The sequence below is a fragment of the Aureococcus anophagefferens genome (assembly GCF_000186865.1).
Source record: "Aureococcus anophagefferens unplaced genomic scaffold AURANscaffold_23, whole genome shotgun sequence".
Lineage (NCBI taxonomy): Eukaryota > Pelagophyceae > Pelagomonadales > Pelagomonadaceae > Aureococcus > Aureococcus anophagefferens.
The window spans coordinates 71,256-95,811 of record NW_008705583.1 but is presented as its reverse complement, the minus strand read 5'-3'; the positions used below and the strand labels follow the sequence as shown (position 1 = coordinate 95,811).

At 72.7% G+C, this 24,556-nt stretch overlaps 5 protein-coding genes across 5 annotated transcripts; 3 read left to right on the top strand and 2 right to left on the bottom strand.

Annotated features, from left to right (window-relative positions):
* Positions 1-610: 610 nt before the first annotated feature.
* On the top strand, positions 611-1,324 carry AURANDRAFT_66453 (hypothetical protein; the record flags this gene model as incomplete). Its single annotated transcript, XM_009041792.1, has 1 exon — positions 611-1,324. One exon carries the CDS (start codon positions 611-613, stop codon positions 1,322-1,324), a length of 714 nt encoding a protein of 237 aa, XP_009040040.1.
* Positions 1,325-4,053: 2,729 nt separating this feature from the next.
* On the top strand, positions 4,054-5,407 carry AURANDRAFT_1287 (hypothetical protein; the record flags this gene model as incomplete). The annotated part of the gene is made up of 2 exons (XM_009041649.1): positions 4,054-5,114; positions 5,218-5,407. Coding segments are annotated over 2 exons (1,251 nt in total), but the record flags the coding sequence as incomplete, so codon positions are not given.
* A 1,814-nt stretch (positions 5,408-7,221) lies between these two features.
* On the top strand, positions 7,222-8,697 carry AURANDRAFT_1128 (hypothetical protein; the record flags this gene model as incomplete). Its single annotated transcript, XM_009041648.1, has 1 exon — positions 7,222-8,697. A coding segment is annotated over one exon (1,476 nt), but the record flags the coding sequence as incomplete, so codon positions are not given.
* A 9,758-nt stretch (positions 8,698-18,455) lies between these two features.
* On the bottom strand, positions 18,456-22,014 carry AURANDRAFT_66450 (hypothetical protein; the record flags this gene model as incomplete). The annotated part of the gene is made up of 3 exons (XM_009041665.1): positions 18,456-20,115; positions 20,171-20,297; positions 20,490-22,014. 3 exons carry the CDS (start codon positions 22,012-22,014, stop codon positions 18,456-18,458), a joined length of 3,312 nt encoding a protein of 1,103 aa, XP_009039913.1.
* Positions 22,015-22,909: 895 nt separating this feature from the next.
* Positions 22,910-24,022, bottom strand: AURANDRAFT_66449 (hypothetical protein; the record flags this gene model as incomplete). The annotated part of the gene is made up of 1 exon (XM_009041664.1): positions 22,910-24,022. The coding sequence occupies one exon, from the start codon at positions 24,020-24,022 to the stop codon at positions 22,910-22,912; it is 1,113 nt and encodes a 370-aa protein (XP_009039912.1).
* Positions 24,023-24,556: the final 534 nt, after the last annotated feature.

Sequence of the window (24,556 nt, the reverse complement as noted above, 5' to 3'; positions counted from 1 at the left end):
CCGAAGCGGTTTGGCCAAAGTTTGCCCCACAAGTCGTCGGTGTCGACGCTGCCCCGACGTGATGATGCGATGCGCCCTCGCGGCCCTCCTCGTGCCGTGCATCGCCGTCGAAGACGGCGAGAAGCCGACCCTGTTCTGGATGCGCGCATGCCGGCGCCCGCGACCCACTTTTCCGTCCGATCGGCTCCGGTAGGCACGTCCCCAAAACGGGGTCCTTCTTCGCCCAAACGATACGGCGCGTCGCCTGCCCGTCCTACTACCAGGCCCTGCGCAACGGCAGCGCGCCGCCGGGCCCGGAGCCGGAGCTCCGCGACTGGCCGAAAACCTGCGACATGAATCTCGGCGCCGGCTCGAGCACGCACACGCCCTACGACCCGCGGCGCCGCGAAAAGGGCACGGCCGTGACGCTGCTGCGGTCGCCGACGTCGCGGCTCGTGAGCGCCTGGTACTTCGACCCGCGGGCGGCCGGGGTCGACGCATCGCGCGCGCGCCGCGCGCGGTCGTTCCTAGAGCGCGCGGTCGCGTCGCGCGCGCTCGCTCGCGCCGCTCGCCCGCGCGACGCGCGAGCCGCCGCGCGGGGCGATCGCGCGCGCTCCCCAGGCGCAGCCCGATGGCGCCGGGCGGCCACCCGATGCACCGCGCGAACGCGACGGCGCGCGCGGCGTTCAAGGCGAGCCTGCCGACGATCCGCGACTACGCCGAGTCGCCGGGCATCCCGTCCTGCGCGTGCAAGATGGTGCTCGGGCGGCCCTGCGGCGGCGCCGCGCGGCTCACGGCCGCGGACGCCGCGGAGGCCGTGCGCCGCGTCACCGAGGACTTCCTCTTCGTCGGCTCCCAGGACCACTTCCGCGCGTCCGTCGCGCTCGCGCACGCGATGCTCGCGCCGGGCCTGCCGCCGGACTACGCGAAGCAGGTCGAGACGACGTCCGCGCGCCACGGCTACACGCGGGCCGACCGGGACGCCGCCGTCGCGAACCTCACGGGCTACGTCGACGCCTGCGACGAGGCGCTCTACGCCGCGGGCCTCGCGCTCTTCGAGGCACGCTGCGCCAAATACGGCGTCCCCGTGGACGGCAACGCGCACGAGTCCTGGAAGGGCGAGCGGCCGCCGGAGGCGCGCGAGACCGACGCCGCGCGCCTCGAGCGCCGCTCCGCGAAGCGCGCGCGCGCCGAGGCCCGGGAGCGGCTCAAGCGGGACGCGGCCGGCGCGCGCGGCGGCAGCAGCGTGTGGACGCGGACCGCGCCCGGCTTCGAGCGGCGGGACCACTGCGCGCGCGGCGCGGCCTGGATCCGCGAGGAGTGCAAGAGGGACGCCGCGGCCTAGGTCGCCCGTACTTAGGAGTAGGAGCGCAGGGGCGGCGGGTGGCCGTGCTGCTCGTAGGGCCGCGGCGCGTGGCCGCGCGGCGGGCCCGGCGGCGGCGGGAGACCTGCGCGCGGCGGCGTCCGCGGGGGGGGCGCGCGCGGGTCGCGGCGCGGCGCGACGCGCGGTGGTGCGGCGGGGGCTGCGGCGGCGGGTAGCGGTCGTCGTAGCCGCGGCGGTCGTCGTAGGCGCGGTCGTCGTAGCGCGGCGGCGGCGCGCGGCCGGCCGGCGGCGGGCCGCGGCGGTCGTCCGCGCGGGGCGGCCGGCGGTCGTAGGGCGCCGGCGGGCGGTCGTCGCGGTAGGCGCCGGGCGGCGGGCCGAAGTCGCCCGCGCGCGGCGCGTACGCGTCGTAGTCGCGCGGCGGCGGCGCGAAGAAGCGGTCGCCGTCGGCCGGCGGGCCGCGGCCGCGCGGCGACCGCGCGGCCGCGGCGTAGGGCGCGCGCGCGCGCGGCGGCGACGCCGGCGGCGGGCGGCGCTGCGTCGTCGGCGGCGGCGGCCGTTGGAACGTCGGCGGCGGCGGCCGCTGGAACGTCGGCGGCGGCGGCCGTTGGAACGTCGGCGGCGGCGGTCGTTGCCCTGTCTGCGGCGGCGGTCGTTGCGCGGTCTGCGGCGGCGGTCGTTGCGCGGTCTGCGGCGGTCTCTGCGGTCTCGGCTGGCTCTGTCGCTGGTAGTCGTCCGTCGCACGCGAGCTAAAATAGGAATACTGACGCGCGCGAAACGGGCACTCCGTGCAATCTCGCGCGCGCGCGGGAAAGGCGAGACGCTCCAGTGTGATGCAAAGAAGCCATTGAATTGTGCGGGTTTCCTCGTTCTGACGCGCGTGATTCACCTTTGGCGGTCCTTGGACGGTCGGCCGCGGCCCTCGGGCGACTTTGACTTGCGGCGGCGCCTCCGCGGCGCGGCGGAGCCGCTCCGCGACCGGCTCCGCGGGGACCGGCGCCGCCCGGCGCGGGGCGAGCCCGACGCCGACGACCGCGTCCGGGACCGCGAGGACCGGGACCGCGACCGCCGGCGCCGCGGCGACGGCCCGCCGTCGGAGCCGGCCTCTGAAGGCTTGGGCTTTGTGAGAGCGTCGCGTAGCTTGGCCGCAATTTTCGCCTGAAACACAGACCATGAGCGCTAAGTTCCGAAATCTAACGGTAAGAGACTGGCAAGCGTCCGGAAAAAGGCTAGGAGTCCCAGAGAAGCGTCCAATCCGTCCTTTGAAGCGGTAGCGCTAGCGTCTCCCAGGAGTCCAGTGTGAAAGCCAGCCATGTGCGTCTCCCTCTCCAGTGCCAGTCTCCAGCCACCCCCTCTCTCACACCCGCAGCCAAGGGGACCTAACCGCGAGGAAGCCGAAAAGGCCCGAAAAATAGTCTACTCCGAAAATGAACCTCTTTCGCCTGCAGGGAGAGCTTGAGGTCCCGCTGCTTCATCGCGGCCGCGGCCTGCTCCCGGAGCTGGACCTGCGCCTCGTCCTCTTCGTCCTCTGCCTCGAAACAGTAGCCCGCGTCGTCCTCCGCGGCGCCGGCAAACGGGTCGTACATTTCGTCGGCGGCGGCCGGCGACGGCGCGCCGGGGGGCGGCGGCGGCGGCGGCGCGCCCGGGGCGGCCGCCTCCTCCTCGGGGTCGTACTCCGAGTCCGAGTCGTCCGAGCCCATCGTAAAAGTAACGTGCCAAAAAGAAGGGAAAAAACGCAAAAGTCCGCCTCCGAGTCGAAAACTAGCTTCCGCCCGTCGAAAAAAAGCGGGGTCTGCGTGCCCGGCGAGGGCGTGCGGTCACCTACCGCGGGGCGAAAAAGCCCGGCGAATGAAGCGGCACCGGCGCGGAGGGCCGGCTGCTGAAAGCGCGAAAGCGCCGCGACCACAAGAGCGCGCAGCGTGTCCAGAGGGCAACTCAGCAGCTCGTTGGTGATGCCGTCATCCAAAGCGACCGAGTCTGGGTGGTGCGCAGCAACTGCGACGGATGGCCGGCGTCGACGCGGCCGACGCGTCGCCGCCGTCGCCGCCGTCGAACTCGTCGGACGACGAGGGCTTCGGCGTGCACCATGATCCGGTGCACCAGTCGCCGCCGCGGGCGTCGCCGCCGCCGCGACCCAAAAACACGCCGCCGCCGCCGCTGCCGGGCCTGCGCGGCGCGTCGCCGCCGTCGCCGCCGTCGACGCCGCCGCCGCCCCCGACGACGCCGTCGTCGCCGCTGCGCCGGTCCGCGTCCGCGCCGGGCGTCATGATGGAGAGCGTGCGCCGGGAGCTCGCCGCGGAGCACGAGAGGCGCGTGCGCGCCGAGGAGGAGTCGCGGCTCATCCGCTACCTGTCGCCCTTCGAGAGGTTCCTGCTCTTCTGCTACGCGCGCGTCGCGCGCCTCGCGCACATCCCGCGGCCCCGGTTCCTCGTCTGCGGCGGCCCGCTCTTCTGGTGCCTCGTCGTGCCCGGCCTCTGGTTCCGCTGGGCCTACGGCGTGTCGCCGCTCGCGCTCGTCGCGCCCGGCGAGGACCCCCACGCGGACCCCTGGTTCGCCGACGCGCGGCGGCCCGCGACGGACGTGCTGCGGCGGCGGGGGCCGCCGACGCGCAAGCTGCCCGTGCTCATGCTGCCGGGCATGACGCGCGCGGCCCGCGTCCGCCCGCCCCGGCCGCGGGGCGCCGCGCGCCGGGCGACCGCCGCCCGTCCCGCGCGCGCGGCGCGCGGCCGCGACGGGCGCGCCCGCCGCGCAGGTCCACGGCGCTCGAGGTCTGGCAGGGCGTGGGCTGCTTCGCGGGCAGCCACCGGCGGCGGCTCTGGAGCTCGCCGAGCATGCTGTCCCAGTTCGTGCTGCGGCCCGCGTGCCTCCAGCGGCACCTCGCGCTCAACGGGACGACGTGGGACGACCCGGCGGACATCAAGGTCCGCGCGAGCAGCGGCCTCGGCGCGGCGGACGCGTTCGGCCCGCTGAACCTCTGGGGCGAGCTCATGGCGAACCTGGCGATCCTGGGCTACGACGAGACGTCGCTGCGGCTCCTGGGCTTCGACTGGCGGCTCTCGGCGCAGCGCCTCGAGGCGCGCGACGGCTTCTTCACGCAGGTCAAGGCCGAGGTCGAGCTGCTGGGCGCGCTGAGCGGCGCCAAGGTCGCCGTCCTCGCCCACTCCCTCGGCGCGAACCACTTCGTCCACTTCATGCGCTGGGTCGAGGCGCGCGAGCCCGGCTGGGTCGAGCGCCGCGTCGCGCGCTTCGTGCCCATCTGCGGCGCGCTCCTCGGGTCGGCCAAGGCGCTGGCGTACCTGGTCACGGGCGAGATGACCGACGCCGTCGGCATGGGCCCGCTCCTCGCCCAGCTCTTCGAGAGCCACGGCGGCATCCAGCGCCGCGCCGTCGCGGACCTCACGCGGTCCTGGGCGTCCGTGCCGGCGCTCCTGCCCAAGGGCGGCGACGCCTTCTGGCGCACGGACGACTTCGTCGTCCTCGACGAGCCGCCGGCCGACGTCCGCGCGGCCCTCGAGCGCGACGCGGCCGCGAACGGCACCGTCGCGGCCGCGCTCCTCGCCGCGCTCGCGAAGAACCGGACCATGGCCGTCGACGCGGCCCTCGACTGGCTCCGCGCCATGCTCCCGGCCTACGGCGCGCTCCTCGACGGCGAGTACGACCTCACGGGGCCGCCGGCCGCCGGCCGGCGCCGCCGGCGGCCGCCGCTCCCGGCGCGCGCGTGGGGCAACGGCCTCCTCGCGCCGCTGCCCAAGGCGCCGAGCCTCGAGATCTACTGCCTCTACGGCACGGGCCGCAGCACGCCCAAGACCTTCGAGTTCGCCTGGACGCGGCCGCCGCGCGCGGCGCCGGCCTTCGACGACGCGCGAGCGCCGCGCCCCCCGCTCCCTCCTTGCTTCCGCCCCCCGCGCGACGCGGAGTCCGCGCCAGGTCCCCGAGCGCTACCTCGTGATCTCCGACGCGGGCGCGCCGGGCAGCGGCGTCATCGCCGGCGACGGCGACGGCACGGTGCCGATCCTGTCCCTGGGCTACCTCTGCGCGTCCGGCTACGGCACGAAGGCGCGGAACCCGGCGCGCGTCCGCGTGCGCACGAAGGAGTACGCGCACGAGCACACGACGACCTACGACGCCCTCCGGAGCCCGCTCGACACGATCTCGGGCCTGGCCAACGACAAGGACTCGGACCACATCACGAGCGCGGCGCCGCGTCCTCCCTTCGCGATCGCGTTTCTTTCTCGTCTTCCTTTCGCGATTGCATTTCTCGCGCGCGGCGCCCGTAGTCCTCGGCAACCGCGAGATGACCTACGACGTCATCGACGTCGTCGCGTACGGGGGGGCGCACTTCGAGGAGCGCGTCGAGTCCGACATCTGCGACCTCGCCGCGGAGCTCCGCGCCGAGCTCCCGGAGGAGCGCGTCCTCGACGACGGCGCGCTCACGGCGTGCCGGGACAGAGGGCACGCGCCGAGGCCGTCGTCTACGTTCCAGCGCGTCATCGACGGCCGGAAGCGGCGCATGGACCTCGGGCCGACGCCGCCGGGCCAGCCGCCAGAACTTTAGATGGCATACTTCCGCTTGCGGAGCACGTGGAGCGTGCCGCGGACGGGGTAGCCGCTCTCCGTCCGCGGCTGGAACCGCGTCTGCTCGACGACGCCGAGGCCCGCGGCCGCGGCGACGCGCGCGACGTAGGCGTCGTCGTGGGCGTACCGCTCCTGGCACTGGAGCACCCAGGCGTAGTCGCCCTCGGGCAGCGTCTCCACGGAGAAGACGAGGTCGCCGCCCGGCGCGAGGCGCGCCGCGAGGCCCGCGACGACGGGTTCGAGGTCCCCAAAGTAGCAGAGCACGTCGGCGGCCACGACGAGGTCGAAGGCGCCCTCCGGGAGGCCGTCGACGGACGAGAGGTCCAATAAATTCCCGACGGACACACCGTCGTAGAGCCGGGGCCAGCCCATGGCCCGCCGCGCCGCGGCCTCGCTCCGCGACGGCGGGTTCTCCGGCCCGTCCTCGTAGCAGAGCTCCTCGGCCAACCGGGCCATGTCCGGGCTCAGGTCGACGCCGTAGAGCGCGGCGACGTGCGGCCGCAGGCCGTGCGCGGCGAGGCCCGTGCCGCAGCCCGCGTCGAGGCAGGCGCCGTAGGGCTCGGCCCGCGACGCGGCGAGCGCGGCGACGGCGTCGCCGACGAACTTGGGCGCGCAGTAGTCGAGCGACTCCAGCACCTCCTCGAAGTTCTCCGCGAAGCTGTCGAAGAGCGTCGCGACGTAGTCCGACGTGATCTTCGTCTCCGGGTTCGCCGCCTGGTTCTGCGACGCCGCGCGCCGCGGCGCGCATCGATGGTGTTTGTTGCGCCGCGGCGCCGCGCATCGATGGTGTCTAAGCTGCGGCGGCGGCGCGAAGGCGCCGGCGCCGGCGCAGAGCAGCAGGATTTTGAGCATTGGTGTTTTTAGTGCTTCGAGGCTGTCTTTGCGATTGCTCAAGCTCGCTCGTTCGTCATGTTTGCACGCTCCATGTCACAGGCTTCACCATCACTGCACCAGACGTTCAAGAAGTGTCGCTGCGCAAAAAACAAGGCGACGGGGCATCGGCGAGGCAGCGTCGAGTGCCGCCGGCGCGTGTCACCTATCGTCGCCGCCGACCCGGCGCAGCGCCGCTCGTCTCCATGGCGTCGCTGCTCGCGCGGCGCGGGTCCTACGCGGTCATCGCCGGCAGCGGCCTGCTCTGCGGCCACCGGCTCGCCTTCGCGGAGCCGGAGCCCGAGCCCGCCGCGGGCGAGGCGCCGACGCCGCCGGGCATCTACAGCAAGGGGGCCTTCGACCCGGCGCCCGTCGAGGCCGTCGCCGAGCTGCTGCGGTCGGCCAAGGGCAAGAGCGACCTCCAGTACAAAAAGGCGGAGGAGCAGAAGAAGCAGGCCGCGGAGCGGACGACGCAGAAGGAGTACCGCGCGGCGCTCGCGCAGGCGACGCGGGAGGCGCGCCAGGCGCAGCGCGTCGAGGCGGAGCAGACGCGGGGCGTGCAGCGCCAGCACATGGACCACCGCGCGCAGTACAAGGCGTCGCTCGCGCAGGAGACGCAGGCGCTCGCGGGCAGGCTCGACGAGGCGCTCAAGGACGGCGAGGAGGAGCGGCGCGCGGCGCACGAGGCGGCCCTCGAGAAGATCCGCAAGGAGACGGCGGAGCTCGAGCAGGAGCTGCGCCGCGAGTCCGACGCCGCGTACCTCGCGGCGCGGTCCAAGGCGGACGCTAGGTCCGAGCGCGACCTGCAGGACCTGCGGCTGGAGGGCATCAAGGAGCGGGCCAAGGTCGCCCGGGACACGACGCTGGAGGCCGTCAAGGCGACGTTCTCGTCGCTGGGCGCCGGCGCGACGGCGCTCCTCGGCGACGAGAAGCGGCTCGCGGCGCTCGCGGCCGTCGGCACCGCGGCGGCCGGCGGCGTCTTCGCCGCGCGCAAGTTCACCAAGGTCATGGGCACCTACGTCGCGGCGCGGCTGCAGAAGCCGGCCCTCGTGCGCGAGACGTCGCGGGGCTTCGCCGTCGCGTCGTCGGCCTTTGGGGGCGGCCGCGCGGGCAATTTGGCGTCGCGGCTCTCGGGCCTCGGCCGGCCCGCGCTCGAGAAGGGCGCGCTCATGGCCGGCGCGCACTTCGAGGCCAAGCTGGAGGCGCGGCTCCTGCAGATCGCCGAGTCGGCGGCGATGACGCGGAAGCGCGGCGCCGTCTTCCGCCACTGCCTCTTCTACGGGCCGCCCGGCACGGGAAAGACGCTCTTCGCGAAGAAGCTCGCGGCGAACGCGGGCATGGACTACGCCGTGGCCTCCGGCGGCGACGTGGCGCCCCTGGGCCGCGACGCCGTCACGGAGATGCACAAGCTCTTCGACTGGGCGAAGACGTCGCCGCGGGGGCTCCTGCTGCTCATCGACGAGGCGGACGCGTTCGTCCGGAAGCGGTCCAAGTTCATGTCCGAGGACGCGCGCAACGCGCTCAACGCCTTCCTCTACCGCACGGGGTCGCCGAACGCCGACGTCATGGTCGTCTTCGCGACGAACGCGCCCGAGCTCTTCGACCGCGCGATCCACGACCGCGTCGACGAGACGGTCTTCTTCGACCTGCCGGGCGAGGCGGAGCGCCTCAAGATCCTCAAGGAGGCCGTCGAGGCCATGGTCGCCGAGAAGCCGCCGGCGTCGTGGTGGCGACCGCCGCCGGCGACGGTCAAGCTGGACGAGGCCATCGACGACGCGGCGATCCGCGACGCGGCGGCGCGGACGGAGGGCCTGTCCGCGCGCGAGGTCGCGAAGCTCGCGCTCGCCTGGCAGGCGAACGCGCTCGCGAGCGAGGGCGCGCGGCTGACGCGGGACCTCTTCGAGGAGACCATCGAGTCCCAGAAAGCCCAGACCATGCTCAAGCGCGAGTGGAAGGCGCTCGAGCGGGGGAAGAAGCGCCCGAAGGCCCACTAGTTTGCTTCGCTAAACCGACGATCGCCCGTGGTGTCCTAGTGGTGAAGTTCATATCGTAGTGCACATTGGGTGCGCAAAGTATTTTTGACTTTGGAGCATTTCAAACATATTAGTCACTTTGGAAGTATCCCATACCCTAGTTCGCCACCTCGTCGAAGGTGAAGTGCATCGGCCCCCGCCGCCGCTTCGCGCGGCCGCCGGCCGCGGGCGCCGCGGCCGGCTCGTTGGCCTCCGCGGAGGCGTGGAGCGCCTGGCGGCCCGTCGACGGCGGCGGCATGACCGGCGGCGACAGGAGGATGTCCTGCATGAGGTCCGCGTGGGGGAGGTCGTCGCCGAGGTCCGCGTCGACGGTGTCGCCGTGGGACCGCATGAGGCTCTGCTTCGCGGCGGCGACGACGAGGGAGCACGTCAGGGGCGTGTGGAGCGGCCGGTCCGCCGCGGGCTTCGGGTTGAGGTAGTAGGAGGCCTTCATCATCGGCGGCGGCACGTTCATCTCGCGCCGCGCGGCGACGCTGAGCTTGCGCTTCCGGGGCCGCGCGCCGCCGGGCGCCGCGGCCGGCGGCCGCGCGCCCGACGGGTCGAGGAGCATGTCGAGGAGCGCGTCCTCGTTGACGGCGCCGACGGCGAGCACGGAATCTGGTAGCGGGTCCTCCATGGCCGCGGCGACGGCTTCGTCGGCGGCGTCGGCGGCGGCGCTTGCCGGGGCTGCCTCGTCCTTCTCTGCCTCGTCCTTCGTGCTCGCCTTGGCCCTGGGCGCTTTGGCCCTGGGCTTGGCGTCCTTCGCCTTGGCCTCGTCGGCGGCGTCGGCGGCCTCGTCGGCGGCGTCGGCGGCGGCGCTTGCCGGGGCTGCCTCGTCCTTCGTGCTCGCCTTGGCCCTGGGCGCCTTGGCCCTGGGCTTGGCGTCCTTCGCCTTGGCCTCGGCCTTGGGCCTGGCGTCCTTTGCTTTGGCCTCCGTCGGTTTGGATGACCCAGCCATGCTTCTGAAACTCCGCCAGTGAAACACCAACCGCCTCAACATCGCCTCACGAAACTGTTCAACTTGATCTTCAAGCGGTGGTTTTTCAGAGGCTCCCACCTTCCATACGTTTCCATCGGTGCGATGGGGTGGCGGGCCTGGCTGTGCGTCGTCTCCGCCGCGCGGGCGGCGTCCGACGATCTCGTCGTGGACCTCGTGCGGACCTGCGCGGCCACCGGCGGCGGGGACGGCGCCTTCGGCCCCGTCTGCGCCCGGGCGCGCGCCGAGGCCGGGCTGCCCGCGGACGCGCCCGACGCGGCGCACGCGCCCGACGCGGCGCCCGCGCCCGACGCGGCGCCCGCGCCCGACGCGGCGCCCGCGCCCGACGCGGCGCCCGCGCGGCCCGCGGCGCGCGCGCCGCGGCGCCTCGACGACGTGGCGTCGTCGGCCTACGCCGCGACCTTCGACGCGCTCGCGGACGCCTGCGAGGCCGGCGTCGCGACCGTCGCGGCGACGGCCGCGTTCTACGCGTTCGCGCGCGAAGTCGTCGTCGCCGACGCCGTGACGCTCTACTCGGGCGTCGGGAGCGTCTTCGACGGCAACGGGACGACGCGCCTCTTCTTCCTCGACGGCGCGAACGCGAGCCTGACGCTCAGCGGCGTCACGCTGGCCGGCGGCTTCTCGGCGACGTACGGCGGCGCCGTCTTCAACGACGGCGGCGCGCTCGTCCTCTCGAGCGTCGACTTCTACGGCAACGAGGCGACGGACGGCGGCGCCGTCGCGAGCCTCTACGGGTCCGTGACGGTCAACGGCGGCGTCTTCGAGGGCAACGCCGCGAACGGCACCGGCGGCGGCGTCGCCGTCTACTTCGGCGAGCTCGCGGTCTACTACGCGACCTTCCGCAACTGCTCGTCGGGCGGCGACGGCGGCGCTTTATTCGCCCGGGAGAGCGCGACGTCCATGACCGTCGCCGTCGTCGGCGCGACGTTCGCCGACAACTTCGCGGCCGGCGGCGGCGCGGCGGTCGCGGTCGACTCCTACAACACGCTCTACGTCGCGTCGTCGACCTTCGAGCGCAACATCGGCCACGGCGCCGCGGGCTGCCTCCAGGCGTCGAACCTCTGGGCCGGCGCGCTCACCGTGGCGGGGTCGACGTTCCGCCGCAACGCGAACTTCGCGGACTCGCGCGGCACGGACAGCCCCGCGGTCTTCGGTCTGCAGGGCGGCGTCTACAGCGTGCTCTCGAACAACGTCTTCGAGCACAACTACGGCACGGCGAACGTCTGGGGCTGCACGCTCGTCGGGTTCTGCAACTTCGACGGCGACGTCTTCCGCAACAACACGGGCGCGGTCCGGGGCACGCTGACCATGGTCTACGTGTACTACTCGGCGACGGTGACCGGCGCCACGTTCGAGGACAACGCCGCGGCCTTCGGCGGGGCCATCTCCATCGCGGACTACATGGGCGCCGCCTACTCCGTGTCCGGGTCGACGTTCGCGCGCAACGTCGCCGCGGAGGACCCGGACGCGGAGAACCTGAGGCCCGGGACCGTCGTCGACGGCGGCTCGACGACGGGCGCCTACTACTCCGGCGGCGGCGCCATCTTCTTCGGGGGCGAGAAGATCGGGTCGCTCTCCGTGGCGTCGTGCGTCTTCGCGGGGAACCGCGCGGCGGGCCAGCCGGGCGGCGCGATCCGGTCCTACGGCGCCGTCGCATTGGCGGACTCCACGTTCGCTTCGAACCGCGCGGCGGACGGCGGCGCGCTCCACGTCTCCGCGATCCACTACCGGTTCTTCTCGTCGGACCTTGGCGGCTTCTACGACTGGGCCTACTACGGGAGCGCGGCCGTGTCGAACTGCGCCTTCACCGGCAACGGCGCCGAGGACTCGGGCGGCGCCATCTACAGCCTCGACGCGGAGACGAGCTTCGCGCGCGCGAATTTCACGGCAAACGCCGCGGGCGTCGACGGCGGCGCGCTCTACTACACCGTGGACCAGGGCCTGTCGTCGGGCGTCGTCGACCTCGACGCCTGCGTCCTCGAAAACAACTACGCGGGCATCGACGGCGGCGCGGTCTACGGCCTCGACGTCGCGGCCATCGTCGGCCGCGGCGCGACGGTCTTCCGGGGCAACGCGGCGCACCGCGGCGCGGCCGTCTGGGTCTCGTCGGCGGCCGCGACCATCGCCGACGTCGCGCTCGTCGGCAACGCGGCGGACCTGGGCGCCGGCGTCTTCGTCGACGCCCAGAGCGGCGTGTCTTTAGCAAACGTGACGTCCGCGGGCAACGTCGCGTCCGTCGGCGGGGGCCTGCTCTACTGCGGCGACTACGCGGCCTGCGCCGCAAACGACGTCGTCTCCGAGGGCGACGCGTCGTCGCAGACCGCGGGGGCGGCCTACCTCGCCGTCGGCGTCGTCGCGACGTTCCGAAATTTTGGCTGCGTCCGCGCGACCGCGCTCCGCGGCGGCTGCGTCAGCGGCAACACGGTCGCGTCGCTGACCGTGTCGGCGTCGACCTTCGAGGGCTGCGTCGCCGGCCTCGAGGGCGGCGCCATCTACCTCTCGGCGACGAGCGGGCTCGCCGCGATCTCCGACTCCGTCGTCCGCGGCGCTTCCGCGGAGGCGGCGGCCGTCTACGTGGTCATGGGGTCCATCGCGCTCGACGGCGTCGCCTTCGAGGACAACGCGGCGACGGCCGGCGGCGGCGCGCTCGCGCTGGGCTACGAGGCGACGGGGACGCTCGAGGGCTGCGCGTTCGTCGGCAACGAGAACGGCGGCTCCGGCGGCGCCGCGGCCGTCGGCCCCTACTCGTCGCTCGCCTGCGTCGCCTGCGCGTTCACCGGCAACGCCGCGGCCCTCAACGGCGGCGCGGTGCACGTCTCCGACGCGACGTCCGCGCTCTCGCTCGCGAACTCGACGCTCTCGGGCAACGCCGCGGCGTACGCGGGCGGCGGCCTCTACGTGAGCGGCGCCGCGGCGTCCCTCGGCGGCAACGTCTTCGAGGCCAACGCCGCGGCGCTCTCGGGCGGCGGCGCCGTCTACCTCGCCGGCGCGAACGCGTCCTTCGCCGTCTCCGCGTCGGACGCGTTCCGCGGCAACGCGGCGGCGCGCGGCGGCGGCGGCGTCTTCATGTTCGACGCGCAGACGACCGCGGCGCCCGTCGTCCCCGCGGGCGCGACCCTGGCCAACAACTCGGCGCTCTACGGGAACACGACGGCGTCGACGGTCTTCGCCATATCGCTCGCGCACGACGACGCCGTCGCCGAGGCGTCGAACGTGCCGCTCGCGGCGCCGCTCGTCGTCACGGCGCTCGACGCGCTGGGCCAGGTCGTCGCGACGGTCGACGCGGACTCCTGGGACGGGCTCCTCTCCGAGCGCGTCGTGCTGAGCTCGCGGTGGACGAACGCGTCGCTGACGGGCACGCTCAAGCTCGAGTTCGCCCGTGGCGTCGCGGCGGCGGACGACCTGACGGTGACCTGCGCGCCGGACGCGGCCGTGCCCATGGTCGCGTCCTGGACCAGCGCCGACGTCGACTTCGAGGCGAGTGCCGTGCTGCCGCTGCGCGCGTGCGAGCCCGGCGAGGCCGTCGTCAACGGGGGCGCGGCGTGCGCGACGTGCCCCGCGGGCTCCTACGGCTTCGACCCGGCGGAGGCCTGCGCGGGCTGCCCGGACTACGCGACCTGCGCGGGCGGGCTGAGCGTCGTCCTCGACCGGGGCTACTGGCGGAGCGCCTACGACTCCGTGAACATCCGCAAGTGCCCCTTCGAGGCGTACTGCAACGCGGCCGACGTCGAGCTCTGGAACGGGTCCGCCGTCGACCCATCGGCCCAGTGCGACCGCGACCACGCGGGGCCCCTGTGCGCGCTGTGCCGCCGCGGCTACAAGCTCGACTCGGGCGACGGCGAGTGCGTCAAGTGCTCCGGCGGCGGCGGGTCGTCCTACGAGCGCATCTACGGCATCCTCGTCGGCCTCGCGCTCTGCGCGCTCCTCGTCGCGCTCTGCAAGCGCTTCGCGGCGCCGTGCTTCGAGGCCGGCGCCGAGGTCGCGGTCCAGCTGTCCTACTACTTCGACGAGATCCGCGCGATCTTCAAGATCCTCCTCGTCTTCTACCAGATCGTGGGCAACGTGCCGCGCTGCTTCCCGCGCCTCGAGCTGCCGCGGATCTTCAGCGGCTTCACGGCGCGGCTCCAGTTCCTCGACTTCGATTTGGCCGCGTGGGCGGGCGCGACGTGCGTCGGCTCCTACGACTTTTTAGACAAACTGCTGGGCCTCACGGTCGCGCCGCTGGTCGTCGGCGTCGCGCTCTTCCTGGGCTACGCGGTCAGCGCGCTGTGGGACCCGGAGAAGCGCGGCAAGCGCAAGGAGCAGATCTCCATGGTCGCGCTCATCGTCACGTTCCTCGTGTTCACGACGTGCAGCAGCGTCGTCATCCGGGCGCTGCAGTGCGACGGCGACTTCGACGACCGGAGCGAGAAGGCGCACAGCCCCTACTACGGCAACACCTTCCTCTTCGTCGACTACTCGGTGAGCTGCGAGAGCGGCCGCTACCGCGCGTACCGCGCGTACGCGCTCCTCATGGTCTTCGTCTACCCGCTCGGCATCCCCGCGGTCTACGTGGTCCTCCTGCTCTGCGAGAAGCAGAACATCGCGCCGGCGGACGAGACGGCCTTAGCGCGGCGCGTCCTCGACGAGAGCGACGGCGTCGACGACGCGCTCGCGGCGGAGGAGCTCCGCTTCGTCGCCGCCGTCGACGCGGTGCGCGAGCACCGGCGGAACCACGAGGAAATGGTAAAGCGCAAGCTGGACAAGCACACGCAATTTGCGGCGGCGAAGGGCGGCGGCGCGTTCGAGAGCCTGAAGCACGCGCAGAAGGCCGTCGGCGGCGCGGACCACGCCGTGCACGTCCTCGCGTCGCGCCGCGCGAAGCGGCTGCTCAAGGTGAAGCTCATCCGCGCGAGGAACCTAGTCATGCGCCGCGACTGCGCGCTGGAATACCTCCGGCTGCAGACGCACGCCATCGGCGGGAACAAGGCCGGCGCGGCCCCGGGGCCGGCGAAGCGGCGCGCGTCGCGCTTCGAGTCCGGCGCGACCGCGGCGGCGGAGTTCGCGCTCGGCGCGAACCTCGTGACGCGGCACCGCGAGGTCTGCCCGGAGTGTAAGCACCTCGCCTTCCTCTTCCAGGAGTACGACCCGGCCTGCTGGTACTTCGAGGTTTTGGAGTGCGCGCGGCGCCTCGCGCTGACCTGCGTGCTCCCTCTCCCGCAGAGCCTCGTGGACCCGGAGTCGCTGTCGCGCGCGGCGTCCCGCGGCCGGGGCGATCTTCGAGAGACGTCGACGGGGAAAACGACGAAAAAGTAGCCACCGACCCTTCCGTAGGTCGCACACGGCCTTCGCGACGATGGTGGCGCTCGTCTTCGCGCTGCTCTACGCGCACCTGAAGCCCTTCGCGTCCGACGAGCTCGACACGTTCGCGAACATCATGCAGGCCGTGCTCTTCCTGAATCTGTTCGTCGTCCTCGTCATGAACAGCGACAACAGCGCGGAGCAGGCGAAGATGCGCACGGGCATCTCCCACGCCATCCTGGGCGGGCTGCTCATCGTCGCGAACACGCTCGGCGCGTCGGCCGCGGCGTGCGCGGCGCTCGCGCGGAGCGACGCGGACGAGGCCGCGAGCCACGTGTCCCTCCTGGAGCGGGGCCGGAGCTTCTTCGGCAAGGGGGGCGACGAGGCCAAGGGCGGCGACGCGGGCGACGAGGCCACGCGCGGCGACGCCGCGCCGCCGGCCCCGGTCGGGGCCGACGCGCCGCGGCCGCGGAAGCCGCCGACGGCCGTCAACGAGGCGTCGGCGCACGGCCGCGCGGCGGCCGTCGCGGCCCACGCGTCCCTCTTCCGGGACGGCGACGCGCCGGGCACGTCGGCGACGCCGGGGTTGTTCGTGGACCCGCCGCCGCCGGACCTCGACGACGTCGTCATCGCGCCGCGGCCGAGCTTCAGCGAGGCCCAGGTCGACCTCCACTACGACGACTCGAGCGCGCCGCCCCTGAGCGGCGACGAGATCGTCCAGCTCGTCGTGCTCGGCTACACGCGCGCGGACGCGGAGACCGTCGCGCCCACCGAGGGCCGCCGCTTCATCCACGCCGCGCAGGGCTGGGACGACCACTTCGAGGAGTCCCCCTAGGAGCCCAGGATGCCTCTTTAATTAGCCATTTTACTAGGGGGCGTTTTGGAGCTCGCTGAGACACTGGGCGGCATCCCTGTGGCCCTTGGAGGCCGCGCGCGCGAACCAACGCGCGGCCTCGTCGTTGTCAACTTCCACGCCGCAGTCGGCGCGCCTATAGACGAGTCCAAGACTATGCTCGGCCTCAGTGAAGCCTTGATCTGCGGAAAGCCTATAGTAGCGCAGAGCCTCCTCGTTCTTTCCGGTCATGCGCATCGCATTGGCGAAGTTGCACTGCGCGCACGCGTCACCGCTATCGGATGCCATTTTTGAAAGCTGCAACGCCTTCCTCATGTCCATCTTGACACCTTCGCCCATGCCGTACAGAGAGCCAAGGTTCACCATTGCATCTATGTTTCCGAGCTCCACGGCACGCTTATAAAGCTTCGCGCCCTACGAAAAGCGACAGGGTTAGATCGCCTCAGATTTCCACGGACGCGGCTCACGACCTTCTTCGCCGATCTCACGAGGCCGTAGCGACCAGCGCAGTACGCATCACCCAGCGTCTTAATCGCTTCCGGCACATCATTCTCCACGTGGCGAAGGAGCTGAGCAAGTTCTTCCTTTCCATTTTTCGCAGCCGGTGCCCGGCAGAGAGGACACGGAGCACCGAAGGCGATCTTGCTATCGCACGACGTGCAGACCAGGCGGCAGCAACAGCACCGAAGAGTTTCCTCATCATTCACGTCCCACTCATCGAGGCAGATCGGGCACCGCGACCCCCACCGCGCCGACAGCGGCTGCCGCTCCGGGTTCGCCTCGCGCCGCGCGCGGGCGGCTTCGTGTTCCGCGGCGATGCGCGCGCGAATCTCGTCGGCTTGCGACCGCGGCGCGGGGCCGTAGACGACGGGCTTCGGGGGCGACGGCGGCGTCGGCGCCTCCGCCCGCGCCGCCTCCGCCGCGCGCTCGTCTCGGATCTTCTTGCACGCCTTGCGGTGGCCCCGTTCGCGCCAGTCGATCTTCTGACAGGCGACGCTGCAATACTGTGTGGTCCCACAGGGACAGTTGAGCTTGGCCTTGTCCCCGCAGATGGTGCAGGTCAGGCGGAGTTTGAGGGCCTTCGCTCTGGCCTTCTTCACCTCATACTCAAGCTGTTTCTCCTGCCAGGTCACAGCGCCGCCCGGCGCGTCCTTGGTCATCGTCGTCGGCGGGAAGCGAGCTCAGGGCGCGGTGTGGGTCGGAGGTGTGTCACGTGTGCGAGGGGGGCGACGCGGGGGCGGACGCCTGCTTGCGACTCGAGGTTGCTCGAGAGAGGACTCGCCGAAGATCTGCCATATCTGCCGAAGTCCTACAGCTGTAGGCTGAGCGGCAAATTTGCGCCGCTCACACACAGCGGCGCGGCGCGGCGCTCAAGTCGCCGTGAGACGTGTGCCGCGGCGCTCAAGTCGCCGTGAGACGTGTGCTTTGGCGCTCGAGTCGCCGTGAGACCTAGTGATTACGACGGTTATGTGGTGGTTACCACTCCTCATGCCCAAGCAAGCTTACGCCGACACGGAGTGTTTCGCCTTCTGCGGCCGCGGCCAGGGCGGCTTGAACAACTACATGGCCTACGTCAACGGCGCCTACGCCTACGCGCGCCGGAAAAACCTGAGATTCCTCGCGACGGCGATCGACCCGCCGAGCCGCGTCAACAACATCTCGACGGGCGAGTTCGCGGACCTCTTCGGCGCGCGCGAGTGGCGCTGCGACGCGCCGCGCGATGCGAACGGCGCGACGGCGGTCAGGGAGCTCGTCTGGACGCCGAGCGAGCGCTACGACGCCCCGGACGCCGCCGCGCTCGACCGGGGCCTCGGCGTCGCGCGCGCGTGGCGGACGAGCGCCGCGGTCGAGGGCTGCGACGCGGTGCTGCAGTGGGCCGTCGACGACAAGGCGGGCCGCGGCTTCGTCTCCTTCGACTACTCTTCGTCCCGCGACTTTTTCCGACGGCGGTACCGCGCCGCGCGCGCGGCCCCGCCGCGGCCGCCGCGCGACGTCGTCGACGTCGTCGTGCACTACCGCCTCGGCGACGTCGCCTCGGCGACCGAGGCGGACCTGCAGCACGTCCACGACCATCACCGCACCTCGGCCTACGAGTTCCGGAAGCGGTCGACGCCCGCGCGCCTCGCGCCGCTCGTCGCCGTCCTGGAGCGGACGGCGTCCCTGGGGCCCTGGGCCCTGGCCTGCCGCGTCGTCTCGGACTCGCCGGACCACGCGGAGGTCGCGGCGCTCGAGGCGGCGCTCGCGCGCTTCTGCGCGCCCGGCGCCGCGCCGGGGCCGTCCGCGCGCGCGCACCTGGATGCTCTGGCGGGCGCGGAGGTGACCGTGTGCCGCTCCTCCGGCTTCTGCCACTTCGCGGCCGTGCTCTCCGACGGCGCCGTCCTCGGCAGCAAGAGCCACCAGCTCCCCCCGTCCTTCGGGAACGTCGTCGGCCTGCGCCATGGCCTGGGAAACGTCACCGGCGACGGGCCCGTCCGCAGGGCCGCGGCCCAGCTCGACCGGCTCCTCCGCGAGCTCCGCGCCGCGGCCGGGTAACAGGAGTGTTGCAAAGTCCAGTTACCACGCCGCCCGTCACTGCGTCTCCTTCTGGTGATGGTGGTGGTGGTGCTTCTTCTTGCCGTCGTCGGCCGCGGCCTTGGCGTGCTTCTTCTTGCCGTCGTCGTCCGGCTTGTGGTGCTTCTTGTGGCGCGGCTTCGCCGCGGGCGCGGCGTCCGCGCCGTCTCCGGCCTTCCTCGCGGCGTCCGCGCCGCCGGCCTTCTTCGCCGCGTGCGCTCGCTCGACGTTCTGGAGGTGGGAGCTCATCTTCGCGAGCTCCGGGTCGTCCGTGACCCAGGGCGGCGTCCGCGCGAGGAGCCGGTCGCGGATGCCGTGGGGCGCGCGGCGGGTAAAAAACGCGAACGCGACGGGGTTTGCCCGGGGGAACACCTTCTCCAGGAAGCCCGCGATGACGGCCAGCGCCGCGGGCACGTGCGCCGCCGCGGCGCGCTGGGGCCCCGTGCGGCCCTGGACGACGAGGATCTCGTGGTTCGTCGTCACCTTGCCGTCGTCGACGGACCGGCGCCGCCCTTTGCCCGCGGCGGCGCCGCGGAGGACCCCGTTGAGCTCCTGCGCGTGGGACGCGGCCACGGACCCCTGCGCGTCGTGCTCGCCGATGACGAGCACGGGCTTGTCCTTGAAGAGGCGGTTGCCGCACTCCTTGGCGGGGTCGACGTCGTCGAGGCGAAAGTCCGCGCGCCGCTTGAGCCGCTCGTCGACGAAGCCCGCGATCTCCTGCACGAGCTGCTCCCGGTAGGGCGCGTCGGGCTTGAGCGCGTCCTTGAGCACCTCGAGCACGTGGTCCCGGAGCCGCGCGGGCGCGGAGTCGAGCACGAGGCCCTCGACGGACGGGTCCAACCGCGACGCGCACAACAGCGCGGCGACGGCCCCCGACGACGCGCCGCCCCAGACGACGACGCGCGAGCCCGGGTGCTCGCGCCGCGCGTGCTCCACGACGGCGGCGACGTCGTAGCGCTCCCACCAGCCGAACGACGTCACGCCGTCGTCCGAGCCGCCGGACCCGACGAAGTCGAAGGCGACGAGGGCCGCCCGCAGCTCGAGGGCGACGGCGAGCGCGCCGGACGAGATGGCGTCGGCACGGCCGCTCGAGTTCGTGCCGCTGCAGTAGACGATCGTCGGGCGGTGCGCGGCCTTTTCGACGGGCGCCCACGTCGCGACGGCGACGGCCGCGCCGCGCCGCGTCGGCACGCGCGCGTCCGTGCGGTAGTAGGGCGCGACGTCGCCCTGCGGTCCCGCGCCGCCGAAGGCGCGGTAGGCGAAGACGCGGGGCCCGAGCGCGTCGGGCTCGACGACGACGCGCGGCGGCCGCGTGAGCCGCTCGAGGACCCGCTTCGCGGCCTTCTGGGCCACGACCCAGGTCGCGCCGTCGCGCCGCGCCATGGTCGACGCGAAGTCGTCGTCGCCGCCGGCGGCACCGCCGCGGGGGCCGACGACGGTCGGCCGCGCGTGCTCGGGCAGGAACTTCTGCGCCTTCGGGTCCGCGGGCGCGTCGAGGAGCAGCGTGCGGTCGTGGACCTTGCTCAGGTGCTTCCACCAGGCGTAGAGCTCGACGTCGTCGGCGAACTGGAGCTCGACGACGCCGTGCAGCTTCGTCTCCAGCTCCAGAACCCGGTCGCGGCGCGCGCGGTCGCCGCAGACGAACGTGTCGGCCCAGTGCGCCGAGACGGCGCAGTCCCTACGGAGCTCGTGGGTTCGCCCGCGAAGAGGCGAAGGAAGACGCGGGAAGAAACGGTTTTTCGAGGGCCTTCGCGCAGGCGTCGGCGCCGCCCCAGGCGCGGACGCTGTAGCGGAGGTAGGGCGACCGGTCCGCGTGGGGCACGCGCGCGTGCGGGCCGAGCACGAGCCACCGGTCGCGGCCTGCGCGGAACTCAAATCTTCGACCCGACTTCAATGTGCGCGTATGCGAACGTTTCGACGCGAGCTCTTCGACCGTGCTTCGAGAACTCGACGAGAACGGTCGATCCGTCCAAACATCAGCCGAATCGACGTCGACGTGACCGAGCTCGAGAAGTTTGGTGGGGACCCCCCGAACCGGCGGTCGAGTTCCACGCCGGTCGCGGCCCGGGCCGCGCGTCGCGGGGCCCACGGTGTCGTCGGCGCCGAGGGGCACGTCGCGGTCCCGCGAGTCGACGCAGCAGAACGCGAGCCAGGGGAACGCGGCGCCCAGCGCCGGGAAGGGCGCGTCCGCGGCGCCGGCGCCGTCGCCGCGCTCGAAGCGGAGCTTCGCGGGCCCCCGGCAGAAGGCCCAGTCGTCGTCGAAGGACTCGTCGCCCTGGTCCTCGGCGCCGCCGGCGGTGCCGGCGTCGCTCTTCTCGACGGCCGGCGGCAGGAAGACGACCTCGACGTCGACCTCGCCGCGCGCGTCGCCGCAGCCCGCGGCGGCCGCGACGCGGTGCCAGCGCCGCGACGTCCGCGGCGCGCCGTCGAGGCCCTTGGCCAGGAGGTACTCGGAGGCGACGTCGACGTCGACGCGCCCCAGCGGGGCGGGCGAGAGCTTCTTCCGGTAGTGGAAGAGTTCGACGGACGCGACCTCGCCGCGCATGCCGTGGTCGCCCCGGAAGACGTCCTTCGGCCGCGACAGCGCGACCTTGAAGTCCCAGGTCGGGTCGCAGCTGTCGAGCTGGGGCTTCGACTGGCCGAGGTGGCGCCCGTCGACGGACACGACCGCGAAGGGGCTCGACGACGCCGGCGACGCCGACGTGCAGCCGGCGCCGCGGGGCTCCGCGACGTTGGCGAGGTTGCGCGCGCCGCGGACGACGACGTCGACGCCCGACGGCAGGGCGTTCCGCGCGACGGCCTCCGCGGCCTTCCGGAGCTCCTCGAAGGACACGGCGCCGTCGCCGTCGGCGTCGACGGCTTTCATGGACAGGTGGAGCGCGTGCGCCGGGTCGCCGCCGCCGACGGCTTCGCCGCCGTGGGCGTGCGCGGCCTCGTAGTCCTTGAGCTTCGCGTACAAACGCCGGAACTCGTCCCTGTCGAGCCGGCCCGTGCGATCCGCGTCGCACTCGTCGAAGAGGGTGCCCAGGAGCCGCAGGGACCGCACGTCGCCGTCGAGGAAGCCGCCGCCGCCGCCGACGTCGCCGCCGTCCTCGTAGTCCACGCTCAGCTCCACCTGGCCCCAGTCCCGGCGGCTCCCCAACTGCGACGGCGCCTCGACGTCGTACCACTTCTTCGGGATGGCCAGGCGCCGCTCGAGGGCGCCGCCGAGGTGGCCGACGTCGACGACGACGCGGCCCAGGGCGTCGTCGCGCGTGCCCGCGTCCTCGTCGAAGAGCTCGAGCGTGACCTTCTTGTGCGGCTTCCGGCACGGCGGGCCGTGCGTCGCGCAGTGGACCAGACCGTCGCGCCAGACGGGGTTCGTCGTGTGCTTGACGACGCCCGTCTTGCCCACGAGCGTCTCGCCGTAGTAGACGTTGACGTAGGGGTCCGAGGCGCTCGTCCAGCGGTCCATGGCGGCGAGGCGCCGGCCCCGCGTGATGTGGATCTTGAGCGTGCCGTCGCCGTCGCCGTCGACGTGGTGCACCGTGCCGAGCGGCGGCGGCGGCGGCGGTTGATCCGCGGCTTTCTTTCCCATCTTTTTGGTAGCCCAGAGCCCACACTACACCGCCATGCTCAAATCACGAAAATTGTAAAGTTGAATCAAGCCTTGACTTCAAGTGAAGCGGAATTGTAGGAAGCTCCAATGGTGGTGTGCTGCTCGTGTGCTGCGAGATAGCGGTGCTGGAGCCGAGGCTCTGCAGTCGTGCAATCTAGTGCTAGCATGACGGCCGAGGAGCAAGTGTGCATCATACTCGGCGGCTGGTCTCCCGGTCCCCTGCCCGTGCTCATGGAGGCGCTGCGCCATCGCGGCCTCCGCTGCCGGCACGTGTCGATCCCGATGCCGCCCTGCGGTTGTTTCTGGCTGATCAATCCCTTCGTGCCCGTGCTCTTTGTTTTGCTCCCCTGGGCGACGCTCGTTGCGTGCGACGCGGCCGCCGAGGTCTCGGCCGCGCTCGTCGTCGCCGTCGCCGCCGCCGCCGCGGTCCTCGCGCGGCTCTGCGTCGCCGCGCTCGTCCGCTTCAGCGTCGCGCACGGCATCTTCAACGCCCAGCGACACATCCGGACGGGCCGCGTCGCCTTCGTCGTCGGCTTCTCCTGGGGCGGCGGCGTCGCGCACGAGCTCGCGCGGCGCCACGCGCTGCCGACGCTGCTCCTCGCGCCGACGACGGTCCTGAACTGCACGTACGCGCTCGCGGTCCCCGGCCGCGTCGACCCGAGCCGCGCGGCCGTCGTGCTCGCGCGCGGGGACCCCTTCACGCCACCGGCGACGACGGCGCTCTACGAGCGCCTCGGCGTCGACGTCGCCGCGGTGCGCGACGACCACAGTCTCAACGGGCGCGACGCGTACGAGGCGATCCTCGACGCCGTCGAGCGGCTCCTCCCGGCGCGGCCGCTCCTCGGCGCCCCCGCGACGTAGACGGGGCGGGCGGTTACGTCGGCGCGTTGAGGCGCTGCGCGCCGTCGAGCGCGGCCGCGTCGAGGAGCGGGAGCTCGAGGAGGGACGCGTTGAGCAGGCCGACGAGGCCGCCGTGCCAGCGGAGGCGGCACCTGTCGCCGAGGACGACGCGGCAGGCCGTCGCGTGCTTCCGGAGCGCGGCGACGTAGAACGCGTTCTCCGTCTCGAGGTACGCGGCGCATCTGGGCCAGTCGCCGCTGCGCTTGAGGCTCGCGACGACGTCGCGGGGCGAGACGTCGGTCTTGGCCTTGTTCGCGCGCTTCCGGTTCCGGTAGCGGTTCCACATGGCCGGCGACGCCTCGTCGCCGTCGAGGACGTGCGTCAGCAGGTCCAGCGTCGTCTGCCACGACTCCACCGCGCCGACGACGGCGACGTTCTCGAGGTGCTGCAGCGCGAAGTGGAGCTTGTTCGCCGCCGACGCGCGCTTCGTGCGGCTCGCCTCGATGAGGTACGTGATCGCGTTCGCGTAGTGGCCCCGCTTCTCCATCTCCGACGTCATCGCCGTCGTGAGCTTCGCGACGGAGTCGAGGTGCTTGTTGTTGTAGCGCAGGCCCGAGATCCACGTCGCGAGCGGCTCGCGGACGACCGTGAAGTAGAGGTAGGGCCGCTCGGGCGGGAGGATCGCGTGCATGCCGTAGTGGTAGTGGCCGCCGATGATGTGCGCGCCGACGCCGAGGCCCGCGGCGTCCGGGTTCCGCCGCATGGCCCGCGCGCCGGTCTGCGCGCCGTTGGGCTGGACGACGGACGCGCGGTTGAGGTTCACCGTGTCGCGGAGCCGGCACGGCAAGACGCCCCGGTCCGTGGCCTGCCCGCCGTTCGCGCACTGCACGAGGCACGCCCAGCGCCGGCCGCAGCGCTCCGCGTAGCGCCGGAAGAGCTCGCGCACCGACGACCCGGCGGCCTTGAAGACGTGGATGAAGAGCAGCACCGGCTCGTCGGCGACGGTCCGCGCCTTGTCGACGACGGCGTCCTTCTCGCACGTGAGCCGCGGCAGGCTCGCGAGGCGAGCCTGGTGCGACCGGTACTGGTCGGGACGGTAGGGCTGGCCCGCGCACCACGCGACGACGAGCGGCCACGCGAGCCGCATGCCTGCGGCGACCGCGCGGCGCTCGGTAGGATTCAACGCGCGCGCCTTGCTGAGATCAAACAGCGCGAAGAGGCGGCGCGCCTTGTCCTTGACGCCGTCGGCGCGGTCCGCGCCGCCGAGGCCGGCGCGCGAGCAGCTCGAGGCGCGAGGTCACGCCCTCGCTTTTTTAGAGCGCTTCAGGAATGGTTCACCCATTTTGGTGAAGCGTTGGGGTATGGCGCGCGCTGGGCTGCCCATCAGCAGAGTGCTGACGAGCCAAACGGCAGCGCACTAGCCTAAGACGACCTCAACAAACAGCCATGCAGCCCGCGCAGCTTCGGTCCGCGACGGGCAAGCGCGGCGCCGACGACGACGTGGAGAGCCGGCGCTACATGGACGAAGGGAACCACGCGCTCGTCTCCAGCGCCCGGAACACGGGCGAGGCGGCGGCGATCCTGCCCGTGGTGTCGACGCTCTCCTTCGGCTTCGCGACCGGCGAGCTCCTCGCGCAGCGCGGCGCCGACGCGCACGGGCCTGCTCGTGCTCCTGTCGCTC